This window comes from Panicum virgatum, chromosome 1N (genome assembly GCF_016808335.1).
Source record: "Panicum virgatum strain AP13 chromosome 1N, P.virgatum_v5, whole genome shotgun sequence".
Taxonomy (NCBI): domain Eukaryota; kingdom Viridiplantae; phylum Streptophyta; class Magnoliopsida; order Poales; family Poaceae; genus Panicum; species Panicum virgatum.
This window is the reverse complement of record NC_053145.1, coordinates 20,700,650-20,713,120: the sequence shown is the minus strand read 5'-3', so window position 1 is coordinate 20,713,120 and position 12,471 is coordinate 20,700,650. Positions and strand designations below refer to the sequence as shown.

The 12,471-nt window shown below is 49.8% G+C and overlaps 1 protein-coding gene and 1 non-coding gene across 2 annotated transcripts; one reads left to right on the top strand and one right to left on the bottom strand.

The window, feature by feature from the left end:
• The first annotated feature begins 960 nt into the window (after positions 1 to 960).
• Positions 961 to 1,610, top strand: LOC120653414. Its single transcript, XM_039931164.1, has 2 exons — positions 961 to 1,440; positions 1,512 to 1,610. The coding sequence occupies exons 1-2, from the start codon at positions 961 to 963 to the stop codon at positions 1,608 to 1,610; spliced, it is 579 nt and encodes a 192-aa protein (XP_039787098.1).
• Positions 1,611 to 8,171: 6,561 nt separating this feature from the next.
• LOC120657816 lies at positions 8,172 to 8,278 on the bottom strand. The gene has a single exon (XR_005668351.1). It is a non-coding gene; the product is annotated as a small nucleolar RNA R71 (small nucleolar RNA).
• Between the last annotated feature and the right edge of the window lie 4,193 nt (positions 8,279 to 12,471).

The window sequence follows — 12,471 nt, the reverse complement described above, 5'->3', positions numbered from 1 at the left end:
GGAGTCCCTCGAAGCATGCTTTTGGGCTTCATCGTCTCCCAGCGAGGCATCGAACCCAACCCTGAGAAAGTCTCGGCCATCATTCGGATGGGATCGATCCGAGACCAAAAGAGGGTGCAGAAGGTCATGGGCTGCCTAACAGCCCTCAGCTGATTCATCTCATGCCTCGGTGAGAAAGGCTTGCCTCTGTATCGGCTCCTGAGAAAATCCGAACGCTTTTCGTGGACCCCCGTGGCCCAAGAGGCCCTCGACAAACTCAAGGCGTCGCTTACAAGCACTCCGATCCTAACACCACCAATGGACGGCGAGCCCCTCTACCTATACATGGCAGCAACAACTCAGGTCGTCAGCGCAGCCATCATTATGGAACGACAAGAGGAGGGGTACGCTTTGCCCGTCCAAAGGACGGTGTACTTCGTCAGTGAAGTGCTGTCCGAAACGAAGACACGATATCCACAGATCCAGAAGCTGCTCTACGCAGTAATCTTGGCAGGGCGCAAGCTGCGCCACTACTTCGAGGCTCATCCCGTCACCGTGGTCTTGTCTTTCCTCCTCGGGGAGATAGTTCACAACTGGGAGGTCACAGGTAGGATTGCCAAGTGGACAGTGGAGCCGATGGGAGAGACTCTCACCTACGCCCCTCGCAAGGCAGTCAAATCCCAGATCTTGGTAGACTTCATTGCTGAATGGACCGACACTCAGCTGCCCCCGCCTCAGATTCAAGCCGAATGATGGCTCATGTACTTCGACGGGTCAGTGGTGAAGACTGGTGCGGGCGCGGGCCTGCTATTCGTCTCACCCCTTGGAAAGCACATGCGGTATGTGGTGCGCTTGCACTTCCCAGCATCTAATAACATGGCGGAATACGAGGCCCTCCTCAGCCACCTCCGCATCGCCATCGAACTCGGCATCAAACGTCTCGACGTCCGGGGAGACTCCCAACTCCTCATCGACCAGGTGATGAAGGAGGTTAGCTACCACGACGAGAAAATGGAGGTGTACTGCAATGCAGTGTGTCACCTCGAAGACAAGTTCGATGAGCTAGAGCTTTACCACATCACGCGCAAGTACAACGAGGGAGCGGACGAACTGGCCAAGATCATGTCCGGGCGGACCACTGTTCCCCCGAACGTCTTCGCCCGCGACCTTACCAAGCCATCCGCCGACTTCAAGAATCCTACGGAAGCCATCGGAGCAGCACCCAAACCCTTGGGGGCTGCGACCACAGAGCCATCAGCCAAATACCCCTCGACGGAGGAGTCCGAGGCCATGAACACCGACATCGAGACCTCCTCGGTGGACGAGGCTGAAGCAATGGAGATCGACGAAGCCCCGCCTCTGCGAGATTGGCGTACCCAGTATCTTGACTGGATGATCCGGGGGATCCTATCCTCGGACTGTGCTCAGACACGGCGCATCGCTGGGCGGGCCAAGTCCTTTGTCTTGATCGACGACGAACTGTACAAGCGCAGTCCCTTAGGCATTCTGCAACGCTGCATCCCCATCTCGAGGGCAAGGAGCTAATCCGAGACATCCACGCCAGCATCTGCGGTCACCACACCGCGCCGCGCACCCTCGTGGGCAACGCGTTTGGGCAGGGCTTTTACTAGCCCACCGCGGTCGCCGACGCCACCGACGTCGTGCAGACCTGTGAGGGCTGTCAGTTTTACGCTCAAAAGACACACCTCCCGGCTCACACTCTGCAAACCATCCCCATCACGTGACTGTTCGCCGTGTGGGGACTGGACCTCGTCGGTCCGCTGCAGAGGGCGCCCGGGGGCTTCACCCACTTGTTGGTAGCAATCGACAATTTCTCCAAGTGGATCGAGGTTCGACCCATCGGCAAGATCAAATCCGAGCAAGCTGTGCTGTTCTTCACCGACATAATCTTCAGATTCGAGGTTCCGAACTTGATCATCACTGATAATGGCACCCAGTTCACGGGCAAGAAATTCTTGGCGTTCTGCGACAACTACCACATACGTGTGGATTGGTCAGCTGTGTCACACCCACAAACAAATGGCCAAGTGGAGCGTGCCAATGGCATGATCCTACAAGGCCTGTAGCCAAGGATTTTCAACAAGCTGAGGTGGCTCACAGAGCTACCCTCGGTTATCTTGAGCTTGAGGATGACCCCGAGCAGAGCCACGGGATTCAACCCGTTCTTCCTCGTCTACGGCGCCGAGGCCATCCTCCCCACGAATTTGGAGTGCGGATCACCAAGGCTCAAGGCTTATCAGGAGTAGCAAAACAAGCAAGTCCGCGAGGACTCTTTAGACCAAGTAGACGAGGCTCGAGATGTGGCGCTCCTACACTCAGGACGTTATCAACAATCCCTGCGAAGATATCAAGCGCAGAGGATCCGACGTCGAGACCTCAACAAAGGGGACTTGGTACTGAGGCTTCGACAAGACAACAGGGGGCGCCACAAGATCTCACCACCATGGGAAGGCCCATACATCATTGCTGAAGTGCTCAACCCCGGCATGTACAAGCTGGCAAATGAGAACGGCGAAGTCTTCACCAACGCTTGGAACATTCAGCAGCTACGTCGCTTCTATCCTTAGAATTTCACGCTATTTGTACATCGCTTGTACTCGCATTTAAAATTTCCCGGAGCAATAAAGAATATACTTTACTTATTTATTTGTTGGGAACCTTTCGAACACTCAGGGGCTCGGACGCGCACGAACACTGACGTACTCTCGGCTTTACCCTCAGCAAAGCCAAGCCTCCCTCGGGGGCTACTACGGGGGGGAGCCCCCGAACGTCCCCAAAAACGCCAACGTTTTTTTCGAAAAATTTCATTATCCAAGTTTCTCGTATACTTAGAAAGGTAGACGCAAAGCATAAACGACTAAGGAACGAGATCGGCCGAGCCGTGGGACCGCCTACGCCTCCGGAATACGGCATCCCCACTCACCTCCCACTCACCCTCAGCAAAGCCAAGCCTCCCTCGGGGGCTACTACGGGGGGGAGCCCCCGAACGTCCCCAAAAACGCCAACGTTTTTTTCGAAAAATTTCATTATCCAAGTTTCTCGTATACTTAGAAAGGTAGACGCAAAGCATAAACGACTAAGGAACGAGATCGGCCGAGCCGTGGGACCGCCTACGCCTCCGGAATACGGCATCCCCACTCACCTCCCTACGCCTAAGCCGTTTGTGAACGCAAACTTCCTCGCCGAAACTTATCTAAGATGCATACGAGAACACGGAGGTAAAGTAGAAAAAACGAGGGCTCGAACACACAAGGCCTCGATCGGCCACACTGTCGATATACAATAACCAGTTTTCTCGCTCAGAAATAGCTCCGATAAAATACTAATATATTTACATGGGCTTCGAGGCCCAGACCTCCTACAGGTTGCCTTCCCGCCACTGCGGATCTTCAACGGCATCGAATTTGGCTATGGGGGGATGTCATCTTCGTGCTTTCTGGCCAGGACGACGGCGAACTCCTCGACGACGGCGGCGCTGTCATCCATGGCAGTCAACGCGGCGTCCGCACCGATGCCGGACGCAACGACGTACCCCGACGATACCCTCTCGAGGTCCATATCGTAGTGCATCGAGGTCACAGTGAGGGCCCGTTGAACGCTGAGGCGGAAGGTGCTTTTGATGTGCTCGGCCACCCGACCACCTTGCGATCGTAGGCGGCTAGCCACCGAGCTACCAGATAAAGCCCCTCCCCATCGAGCTCCTGGCACACGGCTACGGCAGCCTGCTCCAGGCCTGCGTACTCATTTTACGCCGCCGTGAGCGTGTCATGGACAGCCTCCTTCGCCGCGGTCTCATTCGCCACCGCTTTCCTCGACTCTGAACAAGGAAATAAAGATAAGCCTCAAGCGAACCGAGAATCGACTTAAGCAAAAACCTCATACACTCACCTCTGATGTCTCCTTGCGCCTCCTCCAGCCGAGTCAGCGTGGTGTTCGCTTACGCCTGGAGTGTGGACAAGGAGTCCTCCTTCTCCTTGAGGGCACCCTCCGCGCTCCGAGCGGCCGCCTCCTACTTAGCAAGGGCGGCATCCCTCTCAGTGAGGGTTGCGGAGAGCGTGGCGACGGTCGCCTTCTCGCGTTGGAGCTCGGCCTCCTTCCGCTGCAGCTCGGCAGCCTGCGCCTCGACCTCCTGGGCCTTCCGCTCCGCCGCAGCCCTCTGGGCGTCGCGCTCGTTGGCGGCCTGCGCCAGCTCCTCCTCCAGGGCACGCTGGTGCGCCCCCTGGTCGGTCACCAAGGTATTGGCCTCGATCATCCGAACGACCAAACTGGCATTATACTGCCCAAGCCAGTGCACCTGGGAGTACAACCTGGCCAGCTCAGCGCTCTTGTTGCGCGAGATTTCCCTCAGCCGCTGCAAGCAGGGGAGCATGAGTGGAACACACAAGAACAAGATAAAAAACGAGCAATTCCCAGGGGAAAGTACTGTAGGAATATGGGGTAGCAAAAACAAAATTTTTCTACAGCATAAACCAGGATTACTGCAGTTATAGATCACGGGATTACCACTAGAAGCGCGTTTGCGGAACTTCTGTAGCGCGTCGGTGTAGTGCAGATGGAAGCCGGCAGTGCAGTTGCGTGAACCTCCTCACGAACGGCTCGTCCTTGTGCAGCAAGCGCAGCACCTCCACGAAGTCCACACGTACGGGAGGAAGCTTCGCACTCCGGATTGCTAGATCTGCGAGAACGAACTAGGCTAGATGCACGAGGAGGAGGAACAGGGAGGGGGCAACTGTAGCTCGCCGTCACTGTTCACGGCAATGTTCATCCGCGTGAATAGTAGCAAGGGTTAGGGTTTTTAGGCGCCCCCTCCTCTGTTTATATAGCCCCTTAGGTGGGCTGCCTTGGGCCCTACCTTGGGTGCCCCCTTTTGGGCCTAAATGGCCCATTAGTGCACCTAAACGTAGTCTAATTCGGATCTCATCCTTATCAGGCTTCTTTCCCTTAAGTGTGTGACCCTATGGGCTCACATGCGAATAGACATGGCCTGTGTACTCTTACTCGGCCCAATAGTAGACAGTGGCCTCTAGCAAGACATGTCAACTCCTATACGCACACAAAGATCATATCAGACGAGCCGCCATAATATCATATACATGTTGTTCCCTTTGCCTCACGATATTTGGTCTAACTTAAAGCCGACCACTCTTTCTCGATCCTGTGATTCGGAATCCTTGGTTAACTCTTAACTCCAGCATGGCCATGCATTTCCTGATCCGAATCACTCGAGGGGCCCAGAGATATCTCTCTCTTGTAGAGAGGGGCAAATCCCATCTTGACCGACTATGTCTCACAGCATGCTTCTTGGCAGACCCGAAAGCCACCTTTATGACTACCCTGTTACGGTGCAGTGTTTGATGGCTCCTAAGTAAGTCGGTTCACATCTTGAATACATACGATGATATCAGGTCTTAGGACACAGCATACATATTGTGTAATGAGAAGTCATCATCTCGTGTTGGGTCAGTTCAGTCTCATGTCTCACATGAGCCCACATTATTAGTTTGACATCCCCATGTCCATGACTTGTGAAACGTAGTCAATCAACTAATACATGTGCTAGTCTAATATTCATGTGTGTCCTCACATGAACTCCGACTAGGAACATTTTAGAATATCCATACAAGTAAAGAGTTTCACAAATACTTCACATAAGCATTAATCAATACAAGTTGTCATCCATGGATATTCAAGGAACACTTTATTAATCATGAATACAAGTAAATATGATAGTCTCTAGGGTATATTTCCAACAAGTACTTACCTTGTTGATAAGGAAATCCGCCTTCTGATGGAGCTGGAAGGCGCGGCCGAGGGCGTCCTGGATCTGAGTGTCGATGTCGTACTGGGCCTTCCAGGCCTCCTCCTCCTCCTCCTACTCGTTGCGAAGGAATCCCGAGGGGACCCATGACCGGGCCCCTCAAACGTCCCTACGCCGAGGATATCCTCAGAGGCCGAAATAAACTCGGCAATCTGAGCGGCGGCGCTGGTCGCCGCAGCTGGATCAATGTCCCTCGAATCCCCGTACTCATCGCTGCTCAGCGGCAGCTCCACCACCGGCTCCATATTCTCCGGCACCGTTTGCACCATCGCCGCTTTGAATATGCAAGTTGTGTTTTTGAGCTAATATGCTTGTTGCAAGCACACTTTGGCACAGCAGAAAATCACAGAAAATATCAGAGTACTGATTCAGGCTCAAATGGACCAAGTGTAGCCCAAGAACCGAAGCAAAACAAGTTAAGACAGGCCAACCCCAGCGTGGATCAGACAAGGAGGCCCAGACATGCCCAACCCCCAGCAGTTGGGGCGGTTGGCGCCTCTGGCAGGCCGGCAGACCCCTTGGTCGGCCGATCGGCCCGTGGGCCCCACCGCCTTAAGCTTGCTACGTGGCAGCATGGCATAGGTCCCCTACGTCGATTTGCAGAGGATTAGCTACAGAAACCCCATGGCTCCCTGCTATAAATACAAGGGGGGTAGAGAATGAGAACACACATACACACACCTCACTTCACTCACCTCTCAAGTTCCTTCTTTCATAGTCTTTAGTCTTAGTGGAGTTTAGGAGAAGTCTAGGAGTCATCGAGTCGCCGGTGTTGCTCGAGAGTCTGGTATGGGTTCATCTCTAGTTCTCTCTTGTAATATTCGGTTGTTTTTAATAGAATTAGATTATGGTTACCGATATCTGCTTGAAGTATATTCTGAGTTATCGAGTATATGCTTCTTGTCATGGTTGCGTTATCATTCTATGCTTGCATTGTATGATCGCCCTATGCTGGAGATGGTTAGTCTTTTGTTCTTAGAACTCTATCAACTGCTCCAGTATTCATATGATTGCTCTAGTGTGATGTCTGTCCATCCGGATGGTGGCGGCTCCGCGCGGGACACTAGAGTATCCCTTACTAGTGTAGACATGGTGTCTAGATTAGCTAAGTGTTGCCGGATGTCAACTATACCCACGGTTTGTAGAGGTAGCCGGTAGGTGGTGACAGCCCTGTCCGAGGCTTTTATTAATCCTCCACGTTTGGTATGGGGGGTAGGAGGCACATAAAGTCACCGGGGTGTACGGGCTCCTCCCGTCGCTTCGATAGCGATCTCCCTGTTGTGTAGTTTAATCTCTGACGAGCTAACCAATGAGAAAGTGTAGATATAGCTAGCCTAGCACAGCTGACTCGAGTTCTGACTTTTACCTTGCTCCCGGCCTAAAGCATCTTTTATCTTTCTTTTATTTATTTATCCGAGAGGGTAGTTTGTGTGTGTCACACTACCTCCTAATATGTTATTATCTTACCCCTATTTGTGCATGAGAATATCCAATCTAGATAGAGTTCACCCACTAATCTATATATTCTCTCACTCACCGCCTTCCCTACGGAAATATAAATGACACCCGGTATACTCCCGGGTAAAATGCTACAGCGGTATTCCGTGCGCTTGCGGATTCATTCGTGGTTCATGAAATACTGCCACCCCAAATTGGCGTTTGCGGGCGTCATCGCTGGTGATGTTGGTAGGCGCCAACAAGCATTTTTGGCACCATTACCGGGGAAGGCACAGAGTGAAATATATAGATAAAAGTTGTGAACAAAATCGAAATTGGTATTCGCTTGCTAAACATGCTAACTTGGCTTTGTTTTCTTGTCTTTGTTGATATGAAAACAGGGTAGTGTATGACCGGTTTCGATCTGCCGCAAAACTTTCATTCCGATCCAGAGTCATTTTTGAAAAGAGTTCGACCTCGTATCGTACCTCCTCAGATCTCGCTCTCGGCAGTCGATCCAGTCATCGCATCATCGTCAGCTCCTAGAGCTATGGCCCAGAAGACACTCCATGATTACTCTGCTCCGTCTGCTAACCAGGTCCCTACCGGGCCCGAGGTTAACACCGGAGGAGAAAATTTTGAGATCAAGACGGGTCTCATTACGATGGTGCAGGCCAGCCCATTATGTGGCAAAGCCAATGAGGATGCCAGTGCTCATCTCCAGCAGTTCCTGGAGCTCTGCAGTACTTTTGTTATCAAGGGTGTATCGCAAGATGCTATCCGACTCTATCTGTTTCCGTTCTCTCTCTTGGGAAGAGCGAAGCAATGGTTTTATGCTAACAAGGCTGCTTTGGATACTTGGGACAAATGTGCCAAGGCGTTCCTCTCGAAGTTCTTCCCGACGGGCAAAACCAATGCTCTTCGTGGTCGGATTTCGAACTTCCACCAGGTGTCAAATGAGTCAATTCCGGAGGCTTGGGAGAGGCTTCAGGAGTACATTCTAGCATGCCCGCACCATGGAATGGATAATTGGCTCATTCTACGGAACTTCTACAATGGGTTGACACAGTTATCCTGTGATCATGTGGATGCCGCTGCGGGTGGAGCTTTCTTCTCGCTAACCATTGAAAGAGCTACATCATTGATCGAGAAGATGGTTTCCAACCAAGGTTGGAGCGATGATTGCCTCCAACTGCGCCAGCGAGGTATGCACTCCGTTAAGGAGTCCGAAATGCTCACTATGAAGATTGATCTCCTCCTCAAGAAATTTGAGGATTATTCCCAAGATAAGGCTCAATTGCAAACACTTCAAGCCTAGGAGACTCGCATGACGTGCGAGGTCTGCGGGAATGTTGGACATTCGGACGATAATTGCCCAGAAACCCAAGAAGAAGCTCTATTCCTTAATGGCAGCAATGCGTTTCGTCCACAAGGAGGTCAGCGGTGGAATCAACCATGCCCATACTACCAAGGAGGTAATGGGAATTCGAATTCTTTCGGTCCTAACCAGCCTACCTTGAGAGATCTTGTCTACGGCCAATCGAAGATCAATGAGTCCCTTTAGAAGAAGTTGGCCGTTATAGACAAATCTATGGAGACTATCCATGCCAAGATGGATGGATTCTCCACGGCTATGAAAAACCAGCTGAGTTTCAATAAGGCGCTAGAAACTCAATTGGCTCAATTAGCTGCTGCTACACCTGCTGCTGAACTAGGGAAGATCCCAGGGCAACCCGAGTCTACTCTAGAAAGCGTGAATGTCGTTAATGCTATGTGGAAAGAGCCCCTTAGCAGGACACCCCTCAGCTATGCAGAAAAGCTCACACGCCCAAGAAGAGGTGCGTGGGGCGAGTTAGCAGCCACAATAAGAGAAGATCCTGGAACCCCAGTGATCAGTTGCTCAATCTTTGATTATGAATTTGATCACACCCTTTTGTGACCTTGGAGCCAGCGTCAACATCATGCCCAAGGTGACTTTCGAGAAGCTAGGCTATCCGTCAATTTCCCCTACCACTATGTGTGTTCAGCTGGCGGATTCCACGATAAGATATCCAGAAGGAGTTGTGGAAAGGTTAATGCTAAAGGTTAAGAATACCTACATATTAGTGGACTTTGTAGTCCTTGATATGGAAGGAGATCTTGGAACTCCGCTCATACTTGGGCGACCATTCCTCAAGGATACAAATACCAGAATTAATGTGGTGACAGGAAGAATCAGCCTCTGTATCATGGGAAAGACCATGAAATTCAAGTTCCAGAACAAAAGGGAGGTATTCCTGATTTATGAGGATAGCAAGAAACAAGGGCTATGGGCTGAGCCAGGTTGGGATGATCAAGATTATCATCCCCCTTCCAAGCCAGCTTGGGAGGATTGGGAAATTCATACTCCACCAACCGAGCCAGTGGAAGACGACCAGAAGATCCCTGACTTCATCACCAACACAGTATGGGAAGATCTGAAAATTGTCTATCCTTCATCCGAGGATCCTGTTCCTGTGCTGCCTACGCCACCAAAGAAGACCAAGAATGTGTGGCGCAAGAAGAACAAGATGTCATCGACCCCTACTACTTCTCCAGGTACGGAAGAAACGACCTCAACCTGATCAGGTATGGAGAAAGGTCCCGCTTTTCGACCCTAACCAAGAGCTAGCTTGGGGGAGGTCACCTCCCCTAACTCAACTGTATACCTTTATTTGCTTTCAATAAAATTTGATTAAAAAACTTTCAAAAACAAAATAAAAATTTACTGCTTTATTTTCCTTTTTCATGATGCGCGGTAAGAATGTTTTAACTCCTTTTGATAAGTTGAAAGGATGAGTTTTGCTTTGCTCTATCATGTCTGTTGTGCCTAGTTTGAAAATAAGAGTTCTCTTGAGTTTAAATCTGCTGGTTATGCAAATATCTTGTCAATGAACCTGAAAGTTCCGTGGGTAGCATATGCTTGATTCAAGTCTAAGTTGTTGCTAGTTCAGATATGGTAAATAAGGTTGTGCAAGCTTGTTCTAGTGATGCTTGAAGTCTGGAGTTGTTTTCAAAAATTCTAATAGAGGCAAGTTCCCCAGCGATATGCAATGTCCTACCAAAGCCATATGTCATATTCCATGAAAAAACCCTTTATACATATGCTGCTTGATATTCTGTTGAGTTTTGTCAAATTGTGTGACCCTAGTGAGATGCTTTTCATGCTTTCTCGATCATAAGCACGTACACGTCACATCCAATTACTACATTCCTACACTGGGAATTGGCACCACCACCTATTCTTTCCACATAATAAATGCTCCATGTCTTGGTAATCTCTCTCGTAGAACATCCCTGAAATAAAATAAAGTCAGATTATGGTTGCCCCAAAAAGAGAAAAGATGGTATGCCAAAGAAGCATGACCCAAAAATAAGAGAGAAAGAGAGAAAAAGGGGTAGCCATGTCTCAAAAAAAAGAAGAGAGAAGAGACATAGGGATGATTTGAGAGAGAAAAGCCATTACCTAAAGGAGTAAGTCATATCCATCCACTCATCCATCCACTCATACACTTGCACCTTTTGATCGAGATTGCATGACTTGTTTCTCCATGGATCCTCTCTTTGACTTTACAATAAATAGAATACAAGTGTGCCCCGTTCTTATCCTACCTTGAGCTCCATAAAGACTTGTAGTAGTAGGGAAGATCAAAGGCAGATACTGCCCTGGTAAGGAAATACAAGATGAGTGCCTCGAGAGAGTTATCCTGGGAGCTTTGCCATGTTTTCAAAATTCTTTCAAAACAAAAGTATCTCCAGATGGATTGCGGATCTATGAACAACTAAGTATCACTCTATGCACCGTTCTGACTTTCAACAGCCCAAGACAAGGAGATAGCTAAAAAGCCCCATGAAGGAGTAAGGTAATTGAGCAAGGTATGCTAACCAACTTATTTAAGCTTATAGATGAATCCCTTTTATTCAGACTATGACATGACAGGTAAGGTACGAGTCAAAGTGATTTTCTGATCAACAACATGATTTGTCCTACTTTGCTCGGGATGAGCAAAGGACAGCTTGGGAGATCTTGTTGACGCTCACTAACGATCATTTCTAGGCGTCAACTTGATAAGAAAATCATGAGAGTTTGCATTTCTTAGATGCATTTATATTCAATAAAGTCCCTAAATAACACTTTACCTTCTAGAATATGCAAGTTGTGTTTTTGAGCTAATATGCAGGTTGCAAGCACACTTTGGCCCAGCAGAAAATCACAGAAAATATCAGAGTACCGATTCAGGATCAAATGGACCAAGTGTAGCCTAAGAACCAAAGCAAAACAGGTCAAGATAGGACAACCCTAGCGTGGATCAGACAAGGAGGCCCAGACAAGACCAACCCCCAGCAGTTGGGGGCGGTTGGCGCCACTGGCAGGCCGACCGACCCCTTGGTCGGCCAACCGGCCCGTGGGCCCCACTGTCTTAAGCTTGCTATGTGGCAGCATGGCATTGGTCCCCTACGTCGGTTTGCGGAGGATTAGCTGCAGAAACCCCGTGGCTCCCTGCTATAAATACAAGGGGGGGGTAGAGAATGAGAACACACACACACACCTCACTTCACTCACCTCTCAAGTTCCTTCTTGCATAGTCTTTAGGCTTAGAGGAGTTCAGGAGAAGTCTAGGAGTCATCGAGTCGCCGGTGTTGCTCGAGAGTCTGGTATGGGTTCATCTTTAGTTCTCTCTTGTAATATTTGGTTGTTTGTAATAGAATTAGACTATGGTTACCGATATCTGCTTGAAGTATATTCTGAGTTATCGAGTATATGCTTCTTGTCATGGTTGCGTTATCATTCTATGCTTGCATTGTATGATCGCCCTGTGCTGGAGATGGTTAGTCTTTTGATCTTAGAACTCTACCAACTGCTCTAGTATTCGTATGATTGCTCTAGTGTGATGTCTGTCCATCCGGAGGGTGGGGCTCCGCGCGGGACACTAGAGTATCCCTTACTAGTGTAGACATGGTGTCTAGATTAGCTAAGTGTTGCTGGATGTCAACTATACCCACGGTTTGTAGAGGTAGCCGGCAGGTGGTGACAGCCCTGTCCGAGCCTTTTAGTAATCCTCCACGTTCGGTATGGGGGGTAGGAGGTACATAGAGTCGCCGGGTGTACGGGCTCCTCCCGTCGCTTCGATAGCGATCTCCCTGTTGTGTAGTTTAATATATGACGAGCTAACCAATGAGAAAGTGTAGATATAGCT